Source organism: Sorex araneus, chromosome 1 (genome assembly GCF_027595985.1).
Source record: "Sorex araneus isolate mSorAra2 chromosome 1, mSorAra2.pri, whole genome shotgun sequence".
Lineage (NCBI taxonomy): Eukaryota > Metazoa > Chordata > Mammalia > Eulipotyphla > Soricidae > Sorex > Sorex araneus.
In genome coordinates this window covers 13195140-13220823 of record NC_073302.1, presented here as the reverse complement: position 1 = coordinate 13220823, position 25684 = coordinate 13195140, and the positions used below count along the sequence as shown (strand labels likewise).

The window sequence follows — 25684 nt, the reverse complement described above, 5'->3', positions numbered from 1 at the left end:
CAGAGCCAGGAATAAGCCCTGAGCACTGCTGTGTAGTCCAAAAAGAAACAAAATCTAAAATTTAAAAAGCTTTGTATACAATAATGTTTATCACTGTGAATGATGACATAAATATCTAATAGGAGCATAGATAAGTAAATTATGGTATGTAGCAATGAAAAATTAACTTGAAGGGCCAGAATCTACATTTAAATAAGAACTCTTAAGATTTAAGGTCAGGATATATCAAATTAACAATGGGTAAGGATGACAGGCTGGCTGAAATAAAATGACCATCCCAAGGCAGGGGGTTAAAGTACTTGCCATGCACTGAGCCAATCCTGGCTTGATCCTCAACACCACATACAGTCCTTCAGACACTGCCAGAAGTGATCCCAGAGCACAGAGGCACGAGTAAGCCCTGAACACCACAAAGTGTGTCCCTACCCACAATAACCCATTCCAATCACTAAAGATACATCTAATATTGTTCCTAACTTTAGGAAATGATTTAGCCGATATGACAGCTTCAATAAATACACATTTTCAACATAAATTAGAACACAAATGTAATCCTTACCACAACTGTAATAGTGTTATTACTTCACAATTATCTTTACTGTGTTGGTACCTCATCAGATAGTAAACTACATGAAAGGAAGTTCTTTGCATATTTGATTTGCTGTCATATCCCTAGTCACTGTCATCCCATTGCTCATCGATTTGCTCAAGTGGGCATCAGTAATGTCTCCATCGTGAGACTTGTTGTTATTGTTTTTGGCATATCGATTATGCCATGGGCAGCATGCCAGGCTCTGCCGTGCGCGTGGGATACTCTCGGTAGCTTGCCGGGCTCTCCGAGAGGGACAAAGGAATCAACCCAGGTCGACCGCGTGCAAAGCAAATGCCCTATCTGCTGTGCTATCGCTCCAGCCCATATATCCCTGGTATAGACCTCAAAATAAGTTCAGCAATGTCTATTAAATGAATTTAATAGACTTCATTCAACCAGTGGGTTTGGTCAAAGACTGTTTGAAAGATACCTGATTTAGTCTTTGAAAAATGAGTAAGAGGTTAAAAAGCAAAATGAATAGAGTGGGTACCAGAAAGGTCTAGAGATAAAAAAGCAATTTGTTAGGCTAGAGTGTTATGGTAGAGAAGGAATCTGGAAATAACCTCTAAAGCCACAGAATCTGTTTCAGCCTCTGCTATAACATGAACAATTCTTTACAGAAACAGGCTGTTTATACATCTGTCTGTCATTACACATTAATCTCCCCTAAGGTACCAGAGCACAGAAACTATACTAGACAGTGTACTTGTAGATCCCAGTGCAAGGCACAGGGACTGGCTTACTGTAAATGCTTGTGCATTCAAGTGGCTGAATTCCTGAAAGAGCATACTCACTGGGAACACTTAATAAATAAATGAATAAATGAATAAATAAATATATAAATAAATAAATTTTTGAATCTAGTTTTTGTGGAGACACACTGATTTATCAAGTTGTTCATAATAAGGTTTCAGGAATACAGTGTTCCCACTTCCAACCCTGCGACCCTCCCCCCCCACACACACACACCCACCTTACCGTGAACACTTTTAGGGCTGCACAGCGTAGTTCAGAGAAGGGCTGATTACTGATGCCCCGGAAGAGCTCCAGTGAGTCCCGAGATAAAGAAGAAAACCAGGATTCTGTCATCCTCAGGAGGTCTTCAGTCTCCTGCTCAGGCTATAGGAAAGAAAAAGAAAACCTCAAGACATTTGAAAGTCAAGAAACCTGGGTTCTGATGGCACCCTATTATTCATTTTGAGTAATCTCTGCTAAGTCTGGATCACTCTTCCCAAATCTACTACACAATTGCCCAATTTTGTTTTTTGATGGGATGGATGAAACTATCTCTGAGGTTCTCTCTTCAATTCAAATATTCTATATCACTGTCATCCCGTTGTTCATCGATTTACTCAAGTGGGTGCCAGTAACGTCTCCATTCGTCCCAGCCCTGAGATTTTAGCAGCCTCTCCTTACTCGTTTCCCCCAACAATTGGAGGCTCTTTTCAGGGTCAGGGAAATGAGACCTGTTATTGTTACTGTATTTGGCATACTAAATACGCCACAGGGAGCTTGCCAGGCTCTACCGTGTGATCGGGATACTCTCAGTAGCTTGCTGGGCTCTTCGAGAGGCATATATCCCTTTATGATGATGTGTCGAGTGGCCGCATAGAATAGTCTAATATTCTATGATTCCATATTAGCTTTAAAAGTGTTACTAGAGGGGCTGGAGTGATAGCATAGCGGGTAGGGTATTTGCCTTGCACGCGGCCGACCCAGGTTCGATTCCCAGCATCCCATATGGTCCCCTGAGTACCGCCAGGAGTAATTCCTGAATGTAAAGCCAGGAGTAACCTCTGTGCATCGCCAGGTGTGACCCAAAAAAGCAAAAAAATTAAATAAACAAATAAATAAATAAAAGTGTTACTAGAGGGCCAGAGCAATAGTTCAGTGGGTAGGGCATTTGCCTTGTACACAATTGACCCAGGTTCAATCTCCAGCACTCCATATGGTCCCCTGAGCACCACCTGGCATTATCTCAGAACACAGAACTAAGAGCAGTCCTGAACACAGCCAACTGTGGCCCCAAAACAAAAACAACATGTCCCGAGGGGCCATGGGGGAGAGAATACAGGAGTTAAGGCACTTGCCTTGCTGTGCAATCCCAACTCAAATCCCTAGGACCACATATGGTTCTTCTAGCACTGTTAGGGGTTACTCCTGAGCACTGAGCACAAAGCCAATACTGTTAGTTGTAGCCCCATGGCCTCCATCCACCATGTCATTAACCCTACAATGAGAATTATCTTCTTTTACAAAGAACAATGGCATTTATTTGGCCACCATTTATAATAAGTTTGTATTATGTTGGCAATTTTATTCTTCAAATTCATCCCACTGAACTTCACTAATTTCCCAATTACTTACTGGTAAATAAAGAAGAGATGAAATTGCATCCAAACACCTAATTTTGAGCTCTGTCGAGGCATTCTTTGCTTGATATCCTATTTTCATGAGCAAGCGTTCAAAGCGAGTTCCTTTGAAGGACAATGATTTTTTTTTCTTAATTATGGGGGAAACATATATATAAAACATAAAATCAAACATCTTAAGCATATAGTTCAATGCCATTAATACATTCACACTGTTATGCAACCATTACCACTATATAGTTCTGGAACTTTTCTATCATCTCAAACCTTAAGTCTAATACACTAACCCCCCCATTATACTCGAGCCCCTTCCCTTTAACAACCATTATTCTAGTTCTGCCTTTATGTATTTGATTTGGTACCTCATATATGTGGAATCATACAATATTTGTCCTTTTGCGTATGGCTTATTTCATACAGCACATCTCCAAAGTTTCTCCACACTGTAGCATATATGACAATTTCCTTCCTTTTTAAGGCTTAATTCAATTGTACATTATATACAATATTTGCATCTGTCAATGAATATGTGATTTTCACCCTTAGGGGCTACTATGAATATTGCTGTTATGAACACAGGAGTACAAATATCTGAGTCCCTGCTTTTAATTCTTTGGGGTATATACAGAAAAGTAATTGCTGCATCATACAGTAATTCTATGTTTAAGCTTTTGAGGAGTCACCAAACTGTTTTCAATAGTGGATATACCATTTTACAGTCCTAGTAGATACGTATAGGATTTCTCCATACCCTTGCCTACACTTATTGTTTATTCTAATAAACACTATCCTAAGGATATGAAGCAAACTGAGGTTTTTAAGATTATGTTTTCATATACTGTGACCTCTGGACTGGAGCAATAGCACAGCAGGTAGGGCGTTTGCCTTGCAAGCGGCCAATCTGGGTTCAATTCCTCCGTCCCTCTCAGAGAGCCCAGCAAGCTACCGAGAGTATCCCACCTGCACAGCAGAGCCTGGCAAGCTACCCATGGTGGATTCGATATGCCAAAAACAGTAACAAGTCTCACAATGGAGATGTTACTGGCACCCGCTTGAGCAAATCGATGAACAACGGGGCAGAAGTGCTACAGTACAGTGCATACTGTGACCTCTACCAACCTCAAACAACACAAAAAACATGCAGACAAGAGTCCAAGTGACAGGCTCCACGAGAGCACATCTAATGCAAAGTGTAGAGGAACTGGAATCAAAGGAAGAATAGCAGCTGCCTCACAGTCTGTATGATCTTAGCCACATCGGTATGATCTTCATTTTGGAAGGGCTATACCTTGTGGTGCTCAAGGGGCTACTCTCGGATCTGTGCTTGGGGTTGCTCCCAACCTGCTCAGGAGACCATGCAGTGCCAGGGATTGAACCTGACCACTTGCATGGAACATATGCACTCAGCCCTTGGATCAATCTCTCTGACCCTAGGATACATTCTTAACTTCTCTAAATTTCAGCTACGTTAGTTGTAAAATGGGAATGACAATTCCTTGAGGCTGGAGAGATAGTAGAGAGGATTAGGGCACTTGCCTTGCATGCAGCCCATGGGTTGGATCCCTGGCACCACACCTGGTCTCCCAAGATCCAGCAGAAGTGATCCCTGAGCATAGAGCCAGGAAGCCTGAACACAGTCAGGAGTAGCCCCACAATAAAAAAATAAATGATAACAATTCTCACTGCAGGCCTATAAAATATGTCACTGGGGCTAGAGTGATAGCACAGTGGGTAGGGAGTTTGCCTTGCACGCGGTGGACCCGGGTTCAATTCCCAGCATCCCATTTGGTCCCCTGAGCACTGCCAAGAGTAATTGCTGTGTGTAGAGCCAGGAGTAACCCCTGTGCATTGCCGGGTATGACCCAAAAAGCAAAAAAAATTAAATAAAACAAAACAAAATATGTCACTAAGAGTGTATATACAACATTAATAGTTGTGATAGAAAATAAAGTATCAATTTTCAACATATGCTCCAACAAGGGATTACCGGTGCTGCATTTTGTTTTTGGCTTAGAGTCACAGGATTCATAGTGCTGTGCCTCACATGTGCTTCACCCTGGTTTAAGCCACAGCAACACAAGATCTCCCAACTCAAGCATCACCAGGTATGGCCCTAAGCGGCTCCCAAGCATTCTGGATATGGCCCTAGAGGACACTCAGCACTGTCCACAGCTGGGTGAGTGAGCCCTTAGGAAGTGCCTCATCATGAACAAAAGTCAGAGCATGAGCATATCACAGAAGTATCATTCTTTACATAAAATATTATAATGATTAACCTTAACATTATAAACATATAACATGTCCTTTTATTAAATATTCATTACAACAGTTAGTCTGCTATTTTCACATAAGCAAAAAATAAACCCTAGAGAGGAAAAGTGAGTAAATGAAGTTTAAGCCTTAGAACTGAGAAACGAACCCAGGATTTCTAACTCTAGACTGTGGTCTCTGTGCCACAAATAATACTCATGACAATATACAGATAAAAAGTAGGTAAAATTAAAAAAAAAATTACAGTACAGTAAATTAGGAGTCTTATGGATGTGCCCAACATTACTATAACAAATTATCAACTGTAATAGTTCTACAATACGGTTAATATAACAGCAAATCAATACATTTGATCCTTGTTAATAGTCGAGGTATTTCTTTTTTTTTTTTTTTTTTTTTGGCTTTTTGGGTCACACCTGGCTATCCACAGGGGTTACTCCTGGCTCTGCACTCAGGAATTACCCCTGGCCGTGCTCAGGGGACCATATGGGATGCTGGGATTTGAACCCGGGTCGGCCGCGTGCAAGGCAAACGCCCTACCCGCTGTGCTATCTCTCCAGCCCCTAGTCGAGGTATTTCTAAAGAAAGTCGAACAATCATACTAACCTGTTTTATGTAAAACCTGCTTTCCTTCAACATTAGATCCCAGGATTCCAACTGTGTCCACTGCTACTCCAATCATGGTGGGGTCCTGACTCTCTGTCATTTCAAAGACTTTTTCCACAAAAACAGGGTAACGCTCACATATCTGTTGAGGACTATCCATGATAGCTAGGTTTCCAAAAAACTTCACAAATCCTAAAGACATTCATTAAAAACAAACAAAAAACCCTTTAATAAACAACAAAGGAAACAAAAACTGTGGGCCCTATATTTTCAGAGCTCCACTAATCACTAATCAATTATAGGCAAGAGAGAAGAAAAAGGTTGAATATTGTGCTGCCTGAACATCTGGAAGTTGGTAAGGAGATTGTGAAGGATTTAATCATGTGAAGCAATCAAGAAACCCCATGTCAACACAGCAGATACAAATACTGCTGTCCTATGCAAGAGTGAGAACAAAGAATAAGGACCAGTGGATACAGATTATAGGAAGACAAATTTAAAATTGTTATTAGGAGGACTTATGTTTGTTTTCCCAGTACCAGGGATCAAATCTATGGCATTCTACCAGTAAGCTACAACCAAATAAAACCAAAACCAAAACAAACAAAAACAAAAAACAAACACAAAAAAAGGAGGGCGGAGGGGAGGGATAGATGCTGGGTCACACCTGGAGATGCTCAAGAGTTATTGCTGGTTTGGGGCTGGAGCAATAGCACAGCGGGTAGGGCGTTTGCCTTGCAAGTGGCTGACTCCCAGCATCCCATATGGTCCCCTAGCACCACCAGGGGTAATTCCTGAGTGCAAAGCCAGGAGTAACCCCTGTGCATCGCCAGGCGTGACCCAAAAAGAAAAAAAAAAAAAGAGTTATTGCTGGTTTTGTGCTCAGGAGTGTTTGAGGGACTGTATGTAGAGATGGGATCAAACCAGGGTCAGCTGCATTATAAGGCAAGCATCTTAGCTCCTGTACAATCTCTCCAGTTCCAAAGGTTTTTTTTTTAAGAGTAAAATTAAGTAGGCTACCTGAGGAAGGAGTACGTTTCCAATTGCTGAAAGGAGTCAAAGAGAACTAATCAATCAAGTCCTAAAACAAAAGCCTTTCATATAGGCTTAAGTAAAACCTGTATGAAAGGTTCCAACTCACAACATCTGACAAATCTCTGAACTATACTGTATATGTAGTTCCTTATTTTTACTTACATTTCTTTTGACTGAGGTTCAAAGGAAAGTGCCCTTATGCTCTTAACTAGGGACACTATTTCTGGAAATCAATAGCACATGGCTCAAAGGTACCTGCTATTCCACTGAGTCACATCCCTGCTCCCAAGAGCCATTACTCTACAGGGAATCACCTACAGGGATAGAGAGATGGCTCAAAGCTAGAGCACATGTTTTGCATGAGAGACCCCCAATATACCTCTTGCACAACTGATTCCCCTGCATTACTGGGAGTCCCCAAGTACTGGGAGTAACCCCTGAGTACCACTAGGCATAATCCAAAATAAACACAAGCATAATTAATAAATAGAACTTCAAAGACAAACAGGTAGAAAGGAAACAACCCATGACCTATCACAAAAATAAAACAAGTTCCATCACTCACAGAGGGATGAATATTTCTTACCTGGCAAATAGAAGCTAGAGAAAGGGTCTGCTTCTGCCCCAACAATTATATTAGAAATCTGATCAATTACTCCCTCTTGAGCAAGGTATTGTCGTCCATGGAGAGTATAAGCCAGTGATGTCACCATTTCTATACATGTGGCTCTGAAATACCAAAGATTTCTATTAGATGAAAATATTTTATAAAATACTGTCATATGCATTATTTCATTTCTTCCCATCAACTATGAAAGGTCAATAAACCTGGCTTTATCTTTCAGATAAGAATATAGATGAGGAGGCTGGAGCAACAGTACAGTGGGTAGGGCATTTGCCGTGCACGTGGCTGACGTGGGTTCGATTCCCAGCATCCCATATGGTCCCCTGAGCACTGTCAGGAGTAATTCCTGAGCGCAGAGCCAGGAGTAAACCCTGTGCATCGCTGGCTGTGACCCAAAAAGCAAAAAAAAAAATACAAGATGAGAAAACTGCAGTGACTGGTCCACAGTCATGCACTATCACAAGGAAACCTTTAAATTTAAATCTTGACTGTTGTTTCCATTATGATACAGATACTTTCCTAAGTGATTGTCTTAAGCTTTGAAATGTCAGATATACGCAAAGGAGAATAGCAAAGTTCCCATATACCTTAATCCTGATTATGTAGTTGTCAAGATTTTGCCTTACTTATATCATCTCCTTCCTCCCCATTTTTAATAAATTATTTTAAGGTAAATTCCAATGACTGTACATTTACCCTTCCATACGTCAGCAAGACACACAAATATTTCCTGTCATAATTATGCTACAATTACCACACATTAAAAACATTAATATTAAAAAACTAATGCTAACAATATTTTGGTATCTAACAATAAAACTATAATAAAAAATTTGCCAAACAACTGAGATAAAAACTTTTTATAGTTGACCTTAAGGTATTTTAACCTATTATTAGTATCTGGTGGACTGGAGCGATAGCTCAGCTGGTAGGGTGTTTGCCTTCCATGCGGCCGACCCGGGTTCGATTCCTCTGTTCCTCTTGGAGAGCCTGGCAAGCTACTGAGAGTATCTCACCCGCACAGCGGACAGAGCCTGGCAAGCTACCCGTGGTGTGTATGATATGCCAAAAACAGTAACAAGTCTCACAATGGAGTCTCACAGTGGTGCCCGCTCGAGCAAATCGATGAACAACAGGACAACAGTGCTACAGTGCTATTAATATCTGTAGGCTTATTTTGTTTCAAAATTTTATATAAGTCTAAGAAAAAAAGGGCCAAAGAATGTGATTCAGCAACAAAGGGCATGTCTTGCATACTTGCTTGCATGTCTAACTCCTGGCACCACAAAAAAAAAAAAGAGAGAGAGAAGAATGTGTAATCTTCGGGGGCGGCCAGGGGAACCTGATGGCTCTCCCCCTTGCCACCCGGGGTTGATATGGTCTCAGGCTGCTCGCTCAGCCAGGGCAGCCCAAGCCATGGGGCAGATGGAGGAGGAAATGAGGTCCATGCTGGTTGGTTGATCAGTTGCAATTTATTCCATTCTCCCCACGCACCCGTACCAGTCTCTCTAAGCCCCCCATTCTAGTCTCACACTGCCCCTCATTCCCGTCTCCTCCTGTCTCTCCCACTGATCTCTCCGAGCTCCATCCCGCAGCCTGGGATCTCTATCTCCACATGCCTACTCCTGTAGCCTTCCTCTACATTCTTTTCCCTCTGTCCCCCTCACTAGTCTCTCTGTACTCCATCTAGCTGCCCTGCTCTCTCTCTCATCTCCTCCAACTCTCTCCTCTCTCCATGCCTCATCTCTCCACCCTAGCACTCTGGGCCAATGCTACACCCAGTCCGGTAGCAAATCAACATAAGAAAGTCCTTCCTGGGCTGGAGCAATAGCACAGCGGGTTGCACGCAGCTCCCATATGGTCCCCTGAGCACCGCCAGGGGTGATTCCTGAGTGCAGAGCAAGGAGTAACCCCTGTGCATCGCCAGGTGTGACCCAAAAAGAAAAAAGAAAAAGAAAAGAAGGTCCTTCCTGACTGCCCATCAAGTGCAAGGGCAGAAATACAGCCAGGGGTGTTCTCTTCTTAGTTCAGTAACTTGATTAACATCTTAATTAACATCTTAATATTAGTTATTTTTGTATGAGCACAAAGATACATTGAGGCTTATAGGGCAGCTCTCCTGGGAACATCTTGCCACAAACTCAAACTACAGTGCTCAGGCCAGATTAATCATTCCTAACCCTAGCAGGGTCTGAATCTAGTTATTACTCTTTGGATCATGACCGAATTTGTCCATGGCCATGCTCTTGACTTACAGTTAAGCATTATGGCACTTTGGCCAAACCCATCTCTATGCCAGGGTAGCACATAGCTCACCGCTTGCCCTGGGTCAATCCAGTCCCTCATTGGGACCCTGCTTTTGGGGGTGCTAGGAAGTTAGGACAACTGAGGCTTAAGTCTAGAGAACAGATGCCCAGGAGGTAAATATAAGAGTGTCCATTAACTCCCAAGTTACAAAAGCATAGTATTAACTGTCTTCTTGTGCCCATACAAAAAGGACATTGCTCTGAATTAACTACGCAAAGGACTTAAGGAGAAGAGAAAAACAATAGTTAAAGTCAATAGAGCACAAAGAAAGAAGTTACAAATAAACAGAGGGATGGGAACACTCTGATGGGAGCAACCCAATAAACCTAAGTTCCCTATGGCAAGACAGGAAGGACAAACCAATGTTATCCTACAGAAGAAGTTAACGAAATTAATGTTCTTAGTTGGTAAAGCACTTGCCATGCAGCCAACCTGGTCCGTGAGCACTGTGCCATGGTGACCCCAAAACAAAACAGCCAGATGTGACCCCAAAACAAACGAACAAACAAAAATGGGGCTGGGGAGATAGTACAGCAGGTAGGGTGCTTGTCTTGCATACAGCTGACCTGGATTTGATCCCTTGCATCCCACACGGTCCCTCAAGCCCCCTAGGACTGATCCCTGAGCACAGAGCCAGGAGTAAGCCCTGTGTACATCCAACTGTGGCCCCCAAACAAAACCGAAAAATCAAAATTTAATGTCCTTACGGGAATGTTTTGAAACAGTGACACCTAAATGCTTTGAAACAGCCTAACCGGTATTGAATTTATGCATAGAAATTAATAAATGCAGTCACTTTGCAAGGCAGGGTAGTAGTGTTCAGGATGGATGGCAGGGCAGGGGGGAGTGGGATAGGTTGTCACTCCAGGTGATATGCAGCTTGGATGTAAGAGCCTGATGGTTCAGTGCTTGGGTATGGCAAACAGTACCATGAGGGGCCACCAGAGCCACCCCAGTGTACTTGGTACCATCGGAAAACCTGGTTGGCTGGGGTGGGGGAGGTGGTAGCATGTGGTACTTGGGATTGAACTCAGGGCCCAGTGCATTCAAGGCATGCACTCAAGCCCTCTGAGCCATCCCCCTGACCTGACAAATTCAGTCACATTTAAAGAAAGGAGGACAGGGCTGGAGGGATAGCTCAACAGCTGGAGCAAATGCTCTATAAGCTAGAGATCCAGGTTCAACCCTACCACCACTTGGTCCCCTGAATACCTTTGGTCAGGTGTGACTCCCAAGCACCAACACTGCTAGTTTGACCCAAAGATAAAAAAAGAACCCTTTTTTTAATAGTGGAAATCAGAAAATCCCTTAAGAAAAAACAAAACTGTGTATATAGAAATTTAACCATATTGTTAATTTAATAGCAAAATACTTGAGGCATAACAAGTGATCAACAGCAAGAATCTATTAACCAACTGTGGAATATCAAGAAGGAAATTAAAGCTTAGGAAATTAGGGAGTAGAGGACAAAAAGACGGAAATTACATTTGTTTGAGGAGTTATATAAGCCATTGTATTAGTCAAGTTAGTTAACTCATGGTATCTTTGAAAGCTGTTTTTGTTGGGTCGGAGCAATAGTATAGTGGGTAGCGTGTTTGCCTTGCACACTGACGACCTGGGTTCAATTCCTGGCATCCCATATGGTCCCCTGTGCACTGCCAGAAGTAATTCCTGAGTGCAGAGCCAGAAGTAACCCTTGAACACCATTGGGTGTGACCCAAAACGGAAAAAAAAGGTTGTTTTTGTTGCATTTAAATGAAGAAACTTAGGTGCAGAATACTTATAAGGTCAAAAGTGGCTAGTGAATAGTAGAGATGCATGCAAACCTAGTTTTGTTCAGTTTCAATAGCCCATGTTTTTACTATCCTACATATCATAATGCTATTACCTAAGTAAATAACAATACCAAAAAAGCTATGATAACATAAATACAAGTTAAATGCATGTAACGTACATACAGTAAAATCCTTGTGACAGAAAAATTTTTTGGTTTCTGGGCCACACCCAGTAGTACTCAGGGCTTACTCCTGGCTACATGTTCAAGGATAACTCCTGGCAGGACTAGGGGGACCACAAGGAGTGCCAGGGATCAAATCTGAGTCAGCTTCTGCAAGGCAAGTGCAGTATTCACTGTATTATCTCTCCAGCCCCAGTACTAGTACTTTTTAAGTGCATACATACCTACTAGACAGTTAACATGAGGCTTTGTAAAGTTCAGGTGAGTTATAACATAATAAGGTAGGGCCAGGTCTATTTTGGGAAGCTCACAGTAAAACTGAAAATTGGTTCATGATCGTTCACAAGAGATTTCACTTTGAGAACTCTTGTGGCCCACGTACCTGACCAGCACATCCTCACCAGTCAGCTCTCTGAGAAGCTGAGTTATCAATCCACTGGTGGTACAGTAGTTTAAAGATTCTGGTGACGCAGAAGAAATCTCCACAATTAACTGAAAGAACAGTAAAAAACAGAAAAGTCAAAGCTTATCTTAGCTCTCATTTTAAGGTAAGCACTAGTCTAAGTACTTCATAACTAAAAAATTTGTAGTTTTTTATTGCTATATCAATAAAACTATCTATATCGGGGCTGGAGAGATAGCACAGCGGGTAGGGCGTTTGCCTTGCACGCGGCCGACCCGGGTTCAAATCCCAGCACCCCATATGGTCCCCTGAGCACGGCCAGGGGTAATTCCTGAGTGCAGAGCCAGGAGTAACCCCTGTGCATCGCCAGGTGTGACCCAAAAAAGCAAAAAAAAAAAAAAAAAAAAAAACTATCTATATCAACCCCCCCCTCCAACAGCATAAGCAAATGATACAAAATACCTGCAGAATGAATACTAAGGTTTGAAAGGACATGACAAATGGTATATGTAGAACATGTCTGCACAACTTTTTATTAGAAAGTACTTTAATCAAAACTGTGTGCTTAGCAAAAACACATCAGGCTGTTATACTTGCTTTGCCACTGATTGAACTAGAGATTGAGACTGAGATTGATTGCGAGGGGGTGGCTTACAAATGGTCTCTCTCTCACTCAATGAGTCAACAGAAAATTATGCCAAGGTGGGCTGGAGAGATAGCACAGCGGGTAGGGCGTTTGCCTTGCACGCGGCCGACCCGGGTTCAAATCCCAGCATCCCATATGGTCCCCTGAGCATGGCCAGGGGTAATTCCTGAGTGCAGAGCCAGGAGTAACCCCGGTGCATCGCCAGGTGTGACCCAAAAAGCAAAAAAAAAAAAAAAAATTAAAAAAAAAAAAGAAAATTATGCCAAGGGTCCAGAGTGATAGTATAAAAGGTAGGGCGTTTGCCTTGTACACTGATGACCAGGGTTCAATCGCCAGAATCCCATATGGGCCCCTGAGCAACAATAGGAGTAATTTCTGAGTACATGAGTGCAGAGCCAGGAATAACCCGAGCATCCTGTGGTTTGACCCAAAAAGTAAAATAAAAAAGAAAAGAAAAGAAAGGAAGAAACAAAGAAAATTATGTTAACAGGCTTCTTAAATATTTCCTATAAGCCATGACAAGAATCGAGCCAGAAGATAAAAGAAGAAACAATTCACAAAGGAAGGAGGGAGATCTTAGAATAGTCAAGAAGGAGGGAATGTAATGAGTCTCAACTTCTAATAACTCTTAGTTCCAAATCCAGGCCAGACCTGCACATCTTCCTTTGTTTGCTGTTTGTTTTGTTTTGGGCCTTTGCCTCACAGTGCTTAGAAGCTACTCCTGGTTTGTTTTCAGGAGTCACTCCTGTTTTCAGGAGTTCCCAGGTGCTCAGGGAACCATGTGCAGTGCTAGAGATTGAACTCAGGCCTGAACACAAAACACACGTTCTAGTCTGCTGAGCTTTCTTTCCAGCTCAACAGAATTAAATTTGTTAAATCCATTATGTTTTCACAAGCAGGAAACTTTTTGACACAGAAACTCTTCTTTCCATATGGAGGTTGCTGCACATTTTTTAAAAAGCATAGACCAGGATATAAAATCATGAATCAGCAAACGATAATTATAAACATCATTGATTAATTTAAAAATTCTATCATTCATTCATTCCCTACGTCAATCAAGTATATTCTTAGGGCTGAGAAATACTGGTGGGCATTGAAGAACTTTAAGCAGAGCGAAGACAGACTTAGACTGGGATTTCTCAAGGATCATTCTTATTGCACATAAAGATAAAAGATTAGTGCTAACAAAAATGGATGAGAAGAGATGAGTCTGGATGCAAATGCAGTCGGTCACATGAGACTGACATACTATACTGGCAGCTTAGACTAAGCTGGCAATGACCAGATAAAGGAAGAATGCAGTTTCAGTAAAACTGACAGGATGTTATAATTGAATGCATGGATACATGGCAGGAGAACAAGGCCTTCGCAGTGAATACACGCTAATAATCAAATATGTAAGAGAACACCAGTTTGCTGTTTTCCCCTTTTTCTGTTGCTTATAGAGGTGCCCCACCAAGTGGTATTGGGAGTGTAGGTGGGTGCCTAGGGCAGTGTGGGCCTGAGGATTTGGTGCTTTCCTTCTGGGACATGCATGAGTGCATGGATTATGATTAGTTTAGTTTGGGCATGAGTGAGAAGACTATAATATACCTAAGAGAGAGTAAACAGACATGAAGGTCTGAGCACCCAAGAGGAGTGTGGGTTGTAAGTCTATGGTGTATAATTACCACCTAGGTGGGAAGAGAAACCACAAGATGAATAAGAGTGGCTGGGAAAGAATGACACAGTATTGTGTGAAATCCAAAAATGAAAAGTTCAGCACAGATATACTATAGACATGCCTCCAGATGCTACACCAGGCTGTTTCATTCAGGGCAACCCAGAGGGGGCGGGTGAGGTCCCCTCCCCATCCCAACAAGGCCAGCCCCAGCAGCTGAAAACCTCCAGAACTCACCCACTGCCATGCTCGTGGCCACTCACCACACACAAACAAGAGCCTCACCCATGAGTAAATCTATTCCTGGACATCTCATACTTTACACCACTAATATATCAAGAGTATCACACCACATTTGATGGGGTTTAAATTAGAAGGCAACCAATTTAAGGGTTAATAAAATTATACAGATATAAGCACACAAGGCTCAACCTTTAACAACATGTTACTAATCTCTTATAGAAGGGCTTAGTGACTCCTGGGTGAAGTACAACAATCTTCACACACTTTCCTCTAAGAAACTTTTTTTGCATCATTTTAGTGGATTATTCATAACAAGCCATACAAAATAATTTATTTCAGTTCTGCTTTAGAGGCAGGGTTTGAGGTTCAGGATGAAAACATCCGAAATATGGTAGTGGGATTGGTGTTCAAATATTAAATGCAGTCAAATATTGTGAACAACTTTATAAAAAATAAATTTAAAAAAAGTCCAACACAGCCAGGATACTGAGAACAGCTAGGGGAAGAAGGAAAACAATGATACTATGAATCATGATATGATATCTGAAGAGGAAATTAAACTATAGAGCATTCTACTTTGAATATGCAGCCTATTAACTATGTAGGAAGATGTCAATAAGTCAAAAGTGAGATTAATAACAACATATAGTGAGAACTGAAGACAATGCATGTGAAGATCCAGCAAAATTGGCAGAAACAACAGCAATTTCTTCTCATTTGCTACTTTTGCTGCTATTGCTACTAGTATGAATTTTTCGCAGGTCTAGTTCAATGTTTTCTCCTTTCTTAGAATAATTTATATGGTACATTGTACATATTTTATATACAAATATCTCATACATCAGGCTGACAGTTTACTCCTATAGTCAAAGCAACTAGCAGGGCCCAGTACCGATCATATTTTTAATAAACATCTTTTTAAAATCTTGATACACTGTGTTCTGAATCGTAGAGCAAAATGTGGGATTTCACTTACCTCATATACTCTATATCGAACAATATCATTTGTTTTCATCACATTTTTCAAATCATCTAGCAGATTACTTTCAAATAAAGCCTCCAGTCCAGCTTGGGTTAGCGATATTCTTGATAAGGATTTAATGGCCTTAGAAGGAAAGAAAATACCCCGTAAGTTATAAAAACACAGACTATATTATCTATTTAAGACTGATGTGAAAATGTGTGTAGAATACATATGGCCCTATGAGAATTCGCTACATTTTAACTCATTTAGAATTAGAAAAGATATACCTTTTTTTTCAATATAAATAAATATTTTTAAAAAGAAATTATGAGGACCAGAGTAATAATACAGCAGCAAAGGCACCTGCCTTGCACACAAGTGACCTGGGTTCAAACCCCAGCATCCTATATGGTTCCCTGAGCTAGAGCCAAGCATAATTCTTGAGCACTGCTCAGTGTGGTCCAAAACCAAAAAAAAAGTTTTGTGTCTTATCAAGCAACCCAATGGATTGTGTTCTAAAAACAGATGGGATTTACTATTTAACAATCATTTATTTATCTGCTATCATTTATAAGAGGTTATACACTCAGTAACACAAATCACTGGTAAACCTTTATCTAGCCAAAAACAGAGAGCCCTTGAGGGAACACTGACATTTCTGAGTATGCTATGGTTCTGACTCACCGCTTTAGCTACAGAGAGATTTTCTCCCCCAATACAATAAACAATTTGTTTTAGTAACTCAGCATTATTTAAAATCTCAGTAACAGCATCAGAGTTTTCAACAATTCTTCCAACCTGAAAGAAAGAAAAAAATAATTGGAAACATTCTTCCAAGGTAGAACAAGATTTGAGCACACAATGGCAAGTTACAATGGCCAGGAGCTGATTACAGTAATGAGGACTCATTATAAATGTCAGAGCCAGGGGATGAGACTCCGTGGTAGAACACTCACCTGCATGTGTGGAGCTGCAAATCTGATTCCTGCCACCAGCCCACATTGTTGAGGGCAACTTTTGGTACTGCTGCTGTGATGCCTGGTGCCACAAGTTGCAACCTCCCAGTGCACCAGAATCACGTGTGGGCAAAATGTCACACATGACTAAGTATGTAAACCCTAGCACTATAACAAGTTGTGACTCCTAGACATTGCAACAACAAAGGGGAAAGAAAAAAAAATCTAACTAGCACATTTAACGTTATTTATCTTCCTTTCTAGTTTTGGGGTCATACCCAGCTATGCTCAGGAATCACTCCTGGCAGTGCTCAGGGGACCATATGGGGTGCCAGGGATCAAACCCAGGTTGGCTATATGCAAGACAAATGGCCAACCTGCTGTACCCTGGCCCCGAGACACACTCATTATAGGCAAATTATATGTGATATTATCATATCTTTGAAAAAATAAACAATAGATGAAGAGTTGAGAAAGAACGAAACTCTGAAAACAAACCCTATTTCTATCATTTTCAACTATACTGACCAAGGGAAAGTTATATAATTTTTGTGAACATACTTTCTTATTTATAAGGTGATATAATCCTGTTAAGAAAATTATGTGAGATTTAGGGGCTGGAGCGATAGCACAGCGAGTAGGGTATTTGCCTTGCATGCGGCCGACCCGGGTTCGATTCCCAGCATCCCATATGGTCCCCTGAGGTAATTCCTGAGTGCAGAGCCAGGAGTAATCCCTGTGTATTTTCTTTTTGGGTGCGACCCAAAAAGAAAAAAAAAATTATGTGAGATTTAACAGGTAAAGTACCTACTATAGTGCCTGGCACATAAATGGCTCAAATAAACTGATATTTCCCTCTTTTTGGTAAAAATCTTAGAGGAGAAAAGGAAAAACAGTAAATACCTTTTGGATAATATCTGCTCAGGTCTTAATATTTCATCAAGAAATTCAGCAAGCAGCAGCTCTTCACCCAAATAGGATTTATTTTGTTTTTTGTTAGCAGGACAATACGAAATACTACCTTAATTTGTTGATTTAGACACTTTACAATAGCACTTCATTCATATAATATATAATACGATCTAACGTGGCTACTCTTTTCTCAAGAATAAGAGGCCACCTTAAGGAAAGAATGGGTTTATTTTCCTTAGTAGCTCTGTTGGCATATGGTTCTATTAAAAGGAACTCAGCAATATGGCTGAATGATTAGATGGCACTTAGTGGCACTTGATGCTTTACTTGTACTCTCCCAATTAGAGTTAGCTATGTACAGAAGACAGACAATGAAGATAGAAACTGCCGGCAGTGAGCCACATCTATTCAAGCGTAATCCTCGGATTTGGGTTGTTAGGCATTTGAATGAATCAAAGTTCATGGCCAAGTTCGTGTTGACAAGGACACTGACATCACTGATGTCTCTATTGTCACTATGTTCTCCAGTGTTGAAAATGGTGTGATGTGATCGATGCCTTCTCGTCTCGGTCAGACCAATGATGTCGTACTTGATCTTCTGCACTTGCATCATCAGGTCCTCAATAGATGCTTCCGATGCCAGTGTACGTGCATTGAAAGTACAGACAGTCATTTCAGTCGTTCGTTTTGGCAGTCTAGTTCATCCCTGAGATTTTATCAGCCTCTCCTTGCACATCCTTCTTAATGCTGCCATATTGGGGGCTCTTTCAGTGTCAGGGGAATGAGGTCCATTGTTGTTACTGTCTTTGTCATATCGAATACACCACAGGTAGCTTGCCAGGCTCTGCTGTGTGGGATACTCACAGTAGCTTGCCGGGCTCTCTGAGAGGGATGGATGGAGGCTTTTAAGGCGGCCTCTAATTGCCCTTATACGAGTTCCCATGGTTCACACCATATTTGAACCCCATCAAATATGGTGTGTTAATTATGAAAAATGGGTATTAAGTGTCTTATGATGTGTCCGTGGTCTGGAAAGCGGCCTGGAGCACGGCCATGGCTGGGTATTGTATTCCAAATACAATACTTATTTTTTGGTCTGATATTATTGAACTGACAGGTGGGCTCCAGGAACACAATCAACCTTGTGAGTAATCACAGGTTAACGGAACGGCCTGCTGGGATGTGGGGAGCTTGGGGAGCTGACCCATATTCCCAACACTTGTCAGACATTTGATTCAAGGGGTCCTTCCATCCTTTCAAAAGTCTTTCTACTCACAGTAAAGTTCATTTAAACTGTTTCCAGTAGGGACCAAAGAGATAGGACTGCAGGTAGGACACTTGTCTTGTACCAGGTTTAACAGGGTCCCAGAGCACCACCAGAAGTAATCTCTGAGTATGTCTGGGTGTGACCCAAAAATACGGAGAATAAAGTTTAAAAAAATAAAATAAAATAAAAAGACTTCATTTCACTCCATTAAAGAACCTTGCCAGGGCCATTTTCCTAAGATGAGACTTTAAAAAATATTTATACAAAAATATGTATACTTACACAAAGATAATCTGTACCCAAATACAAGGGAGGCAGAGATAACATGGGGGAAGGAGCTGGTCCCACATGGCCCACCTAGATTCCAACCACCATTCCCCATAATGATCCTGAGGTACAGATGCCTGAGCTCAGAGCCAGGAGTAGAGCTCAACTGGGTGTAGCTCCCCAGAACATGAATCACGAGGACCCGAAGAATGAAGGTGTGGCTGTTTCTCTGCCATAATCCCCCAAAACCCAGGACCTCAAAGCCAAGCCAGAGGGGTTGGAGCGATAGTCCAGCGGGGAGGGCTTTTGCCTTGCACACGGCCAGCCAGGGTTCAATCCCCGCCATCCCATATGGTCCCCAAGTCAGGAGTAATTCCTGACTGCAGAGGTGGGAGCAACCAACCCCTGAGCATTGCTAGGTATGAACCAGAAAGCAAAAAGCAAAACTCAAGTGCGAGTCAGAGCAAAGAATGAGACAGTGGTGAGCCTTGACAGCCCTACGTGAGGGGCACTTGTTTTGTCTTTTTATTTACATCACATTCCTCCTGGTTTTCACCTGGCAAGCTCCCTGTGGCGTATCCATATGCCAAATACAGTAACAATGATGGGTCTCATTCTTCTGACCCTGAGAGAGCCTCTAATGTGGCACCATTGGGAAGGACGAGTAATGTTCATTGATTTAAAGGCCTTTGATTCTGTTGACACTGAAGTGGTCATCGAACAGGGCGTTCAAACTCAGTACATCAGGATCCTCCTCGAGCTGTATTACAGATTCACCACCAGGATTTCACCATTCTACAAGGAAGTAATCATCGATGTAAAGAGAGGGATTCAGCAGGGTGATACCATTTCACCAAAAATCTTCAGTGCCACCATCGAGAACGTCATGCGACGACTGGAATAGGAAGCAATGGGAGTGAAGATAGACAGTCGGCAACTACACCACCTCCGCTTCGTTGATAACATTGTTCTAAAAACACCAAAAATTAGTCAAGTGGCACAAATGCTGGCCGACTTCGACTACGAGTGTGTAATGGTCGGACTGCAGCAGAAATCTCACCAAGACAATGTTCGTGAAAAACAAACTAGTCCCTGACATTCCATTTGCTCTCAACGGATGGAATATCTCTGAATGCAGCAGCTATGTGTACCTGGGTCGAGAACTCAACATGAGGAACAACTTGGCGTGCAGAACTGAGCAGGAGGAAGAGAGCAGTGTGGAACCCCTTCAAGAGCATTGAAGTGGTTAAGAGGATGAAGAACCCCCGGCATATATCTTTTCGACTCCACCGTTCTTCCTGCACTAACAGAACGAGAGCGCTACTCGGGTATCCCAAAGAGGAATCGAAAGAGCACGCTTGAGAGAAGGAATCTGGAGTTCCAACCTCCGTCGATGGTCAAGAATCAGGGACGCTGTCTCGTTTGCCAAGGCGCTGAAAATCAGATGGGCCAAACACGTAATTCAATTTAGAGATGACCGCTGGACTAGAGCTGTTACCAACTGGATTCCATGGGACATCAAAAGACCGCATGGCCGCCCACCTACAAGATGGTCAGACTTCTCCATCAAAACCCTGAATGAACGGTTTGAGGCTCTTCGTGTTCCTGGAGCGAGCAGATACCATTGGGCTATACTAGCACGTGATAGGGATGAATGGAGATGTTACTGGCGCCCACTCGAGCAAATAAAAGATCAATGGGATGACAAGTGATACAAGTGATTTGGAATTAGCAAAGTCCCATCAATCTAGTAGTCACCAGATTAATAAAAAGGATTCAGATCTGTTTAAGAGCCAAAAACAGGCTACAAGGTGACCAGTTAGGTTTTTATATATGCACACATGTACATAAATGTAAAACTATGTAAATTTGATATATATGCAATTTATATGATACATTATATATTATGTATCTCTGCCCATCAATCTCTGTATTCAATATGCCAAAAACAGTAACAAGTCTCACAATGGGTACGTTTGTTATTGGTGCCCACTTGAGCAAATCGATGAGCAATGGGATGACAGTGATGTACAATAGAAATAGACTAGACACTTCCCAGGGACATAAAAAATCATGTTTCTTTAATCTCTCATTTTTGGTACCCAACATAACATCACCCAGAATGCATTATCACTAAATGATGGTCCTTTATTGTGGTAAAAATTCATACCTGTGAGAGAGTGAGGATTTTTACAGAATCATCGGGGTGAGCCAGTCCCTTTTGCAGGTCAACCCTGAGGTTCCGGGCCACATCAACTGGTTCCACAGCTTGGAGCAATCTCTCCAGAATGGATACACACAAAGTGATTTGTTCCCTAAAAGAGAACAGACCTCATTAGTTTGTGTCCTGCCAAGGTAAGTAGCAACAACTTAATAAAATCTGAAGCCTAACTCAATCAGGAATCTCACACATGTATCCTCCTTCTCAAAATACCAGTTTCTACTGATTCATTTAATGTTCATTAAACATGTGCCAAGCCTTTGCTAACATTACAAGATATTTTTTCTTTTTTCCTTTTCCTTTTTTGATGGGGGAAGGATGTGCCACTTCTGGTGGTTTTTAGGGGTTACTTCTAGCTTTGCACTCAGGAATCCCTCCTGGTGGGCTCAGGAGACCATACGAGATGTCTGGAATCAAACCCAGGTTGGCCATTTGCAAAGCAAGTGCCCTACCTACTGTACTATCTCTCCAACCTCTGGAGACACATATTGATTAACCTCAAGGAGCTTTGCTTCATGGAACAAACAGAAAAAAAGAAAATTAACTACAATATAGGTAGAAAAACACTACAGTTAAGCTCAGACCTGATGGAGCTTAGAAAAGAACAAAGTACAGGGAAAAGCAATCAGAGGTAACAACCTGAGCCAAATTATTTATTTAAGGCTTTTGTACCATACCTGGTACAAAGACTATTTCCAACTCAGTGTTTAAGAGGCTGCTCCTGGAAGTAATTGGGGAACCATGCAGTGCCAGGGATCAAACAGGAGCCTCCTAGATACAAAAATACACTCCAACCCATACAGTTGGCTCTTTATTTGACTCCTAAGCTAAATGTTTTAAAAAAAAAATGGGAAAAAGAAATTTCCAAATTTCCAAAAATGGGAAAAAAATTTTTTTTTGCTTTTTGGGTCACACTCAGTGGTGCTCAGGGGTTACTCCTGGCTCTGCACTCAGAAATTACTCCTGGCGGTGCTCAGGAACAATATGGGATGCTGGGAATTGAACCCAGGTCGGCCGCATGCAAAGAAAACGCCCTACCCACAGTGCTATTGCTGCAGCCCCTCTAAAAGAAAATTTTCTAGGAAGAAAGAGAGGTATCAAATGAAATGGTACATTCGAATGAGACAGTAGCTCATTTAAAGAACCAACAGTAATTTGTATGAATGGCAAGAAATGAAAAAGTTGCACAGAACTCAGAACCCGATGTATATAGTATATCATGCTATGGAATTTAGATTTTTCTCACAGGAAAGAGTAAACCCATGAAGAGGTTTAAAGTAGAGTAGTAATGTAAAAATCATTTCATCAATATTAGAAAAATAAATTTTAATTAAAAGGCAAAAGGGAACTAGAGAGATAGTAAAGGGTTAAGGTGCTTGCCTTGCATCCCACCAACCCTGGTTCAAATCCCCAGCACCACAGAAGATCCCCTGAGCACTGCCCCAGGGTGACTCCTGAGCACAAAGCTAGGAATAGGTCTAAGCACCACTGGGTGTGGCCCATTCTACATTGTGCCTGCTCCCTTTCCCCACAAATAAGCAAAATAACAGTGAGAAGTAAAGGGATGAGAAAGGGGAGTAGCAGAAAGGATGAAGAGGGAAAAGATTCAAGAGGTAAATTAATCCTGCAGTTATAGCTGTAGATGTAGAAGATATTTCAGGATTAATTTCACCCAAGCAAATAGTGTGGGCCATAAAACAAAAATAAAGACACACACATACCAAAAAATCCTGTAAGTTAAGGGACAAGGATACGGCTCAGTAGCAGAACACCTGTTCTGCAATAGTGAGAATGAGTTCATTGCCCACTACAGAAAAATAATATATGCCAATTAAGAGAAGGCAGACATATAAGCGTTCCTTTTTATGACAATGATTCACCTCATATGAAATGGTCAGAGTTGACAAATCCATTGAGATTGAAAGGAAATTTCTGCCTGTCAGGGTCTGGGGAAGAAAGGAACACTAGATATTATTTTATTTAAAGTTTTTGTCTTTTTTGTTTTGGGACCACACCTGGTAGTGCTCCAGGCTAACTCCTGGCTATGACTCAGGGATCATGCTTGTGGGCTTAGGGGACCACATCTGGCAGTGTTCAGGGCTTACTCCTGACCATGACTCAGGGATCACTGCTCATGGGCTTGGGGGACCGTATGGGAAGCCAGGGATTGAATCCAGGTCAGCCACAAGTAAGGCAACCACTTTACCCAGTATACTATCCTCTGGCTCCAGAAGATTTTGTTAAGACCATAACCGAACTAACCAGAACTGGAGAGAGAGTATAGCAACAAGGGAGCTTGCCTTGAATGGGGCCAACTGGGGTTTGATCCCTAGCTGCAGAACCAGGAATAAGCCCTGAGCACTGCTAGACATGCTTCCCCCTTTCCACAAAAACAAATGTTCATCAATGGGTGAATTGATAAAACAGTGGCATGTCCATACAACAGTCAATGACTCAGCAATAACAAGAAATGAAGTACTCAATTATAACACCTGGGTAAATCTTAAAATAATTATACTGAAATAAACCAACAAAACATTTTCTGTATCTGGTATATAAAACCCCTTCTTAAAAAAGAAAAAAAAAAAGCAAACTCAAGGCTGGAGAGATAGTACAGAGGGTAGGGCACTTGCCTTGCTGACCCAGGGTTCATCCCTAGCACTCCAAACACCCACCCACACACCCACCCTGGCCATGCCACCAGAGCTAGGAGTATACCCTGAGTACAGCTGGGCAGGACCCCAAAAATGAAAGAAAAAGAAAACATTTCTACCACAGAAAACAGCTGGATAGTTGCCTGGCTGAAGTGTGGATGTATTATCAAGTGGCAGAAAGAAGCCTCCTGGGATGGGAGATAATGCTGCCTCCCCCCTACCCCCTCTTTTTTAATAATGAGAAGACAGAATAATGCAATGGATTTATTCAATGCAGAAAATAAGGACCTGTCAGGGCTGGAGCAATAGCACAGCAGATAAGGCGTTTGCCTTGCATACGGCCAACCCGGGTTCAATCCCCAGCATCCAATATGGTCCCCTAAGCACTGCCAGGAGTGATTCCTGAGTGCAAAGCCAGGAGTAACCCCTGAGCATAGCCGGGTGTGACCCAAAAAGAAAAAAAGAAAATAAGGACCTGAAATAGAGACAAATTTATATACTTCACAGGTACACCTAAATAATGTTAAGTAATGTAGGGGGAGCAAATACAAAGGAAAAAATCATCTTTTTTCTGGTTACACCTTGTGGTGTTCAAGGCTTATTTCTGGCTCTGTACGCAGAGATCACTCCTGGCAAGCTCAGGGGACCACATAGGTATCGAGGATCAAATCTGAGTCAGCCACCCTCTGGTCCTCAAAAGGGAGAAATCTTACAAGGGTCAGTCAGAGTCAAGACGGTCCTTGAAGATCACACAGAAGTGACCCAGCATTCATGATTATTTCAAGTAGAAACGTCATTTTTAAATTTCTGCATCACAAATCCTTTCAAACTCTTTAAAATTACCAAACGAATAAAATAAGTTTTTCTTATTTAAGCCCTATGGATATGAGACTGGTGAGGTAGTATAGCACGTAAGGTCTTACAAACAGCAAACGGGTTAGGTTCCAGGCACCCCACATGGTCCCCTGAGCCCTCCCTGGAGTGACTCCTGAGTAGGAGTTACTGAGCACTGCCAACTGTAGCCCCAAAGGAAGGGGGGGAAAATTAAAAAAAGAAATCCTAAAGATGTACATAAAAATAAAAAGCTGCAGGCTTGAAATAGGTATGTAGTTGGAGGAGGGCAGGTGTCTTACATGTGTAAAACTCTGGGTTCGGTTCTGTGCATCTCACACATGTTGTCCCCCGAGTTCAATTCTGGGGACACACACACACACTCATATCCACATTAATAGTTTACTGTAGTAACTGCTTTAACTATTCTTACTTGGTGGGGAGGGTGCACAGCCCATGTGCTCAGGAATCACTCCTGGTGGGGCACGGAGGTCCTAAGTGTTGCAGGAGATGGAACCTGCACCAGCTGTGTGCCAGGCAACAGCCCTGCCCACTGTACTATCTCTTCCAGACCCACTGCACCAATCCTGTGTTACACGAGGCGGGGGGTGTGCTGAAATCCTTTTTAAAATTACACCTTATAGGCTCCTCAACTCTTATGACCTTTCCCTTTTTCTCAATAAATACTTGAGTACTTGAGGGCGTCCACCTCCACGAAGAACTCTGCTTTCATTTTTTAAGCAAGCTGCATGGTATTACACAGCAGTTTCTCCCTCCCTCCCTTCCTTCCTTCCTCCCTCCTTCCCTCCTTCCCTCCCTTCCTTTGGTTCTTCCTAAGTTTCGTTGTATCGCCTAGTCATCTTGGGCGTTTCTTGAGATGGGCGTTTCTTGA

The 25684-nt window shown here is 42.0% G+C and overlaps 1 protein-coding gene across 4 annotated transcripts in view; it reads right to left on the bottom strand.

Moving 5' to 3' along the window:
- The window catches only part of PSMD5 (proteasome 26S subunit, non-ATPase 5), a 38285-nt gene that overhangs the window by 11445 nt on the left and 1156 nt on the right, over window positions 1–25684 (bottom strand). For all 4 annotated transcript variants that reach the window (XM_055118601.1, XM_055118608.1, XM_055118590.1 and 1 more), the window contains exons 2-9: window positions 21257–21401; window positions 16369–16482; window positions 15697–15825; window positions 12148–12257; window positions 7463–7605; window positions 5842–6033; window positions 2960–3069; window positions 1571–1711 (exon numbers count right to left, since the gene is read on the bottom strand). In XM_055118601.1, coding sequence (XP_054974576.1) covers window positions 1571–1711; window positions 2960–3069; window positions 5842–6033; window positions 7463–7605; window positions 12148–12257; window positions 15697–15825; window positions 16369–16482; window positions 21257–21401 — 1084 coding nt within the window. The remainder of the gene's footprint in view (window positions 1–1570; window positions 1712–2959; window positions 3070–5841; window positions 6034–7462; window positions 7606–12147; window positions 12258–15696; window positions 15826–16368; window positions 16483–21256; window positions 21402–25684) is intronic.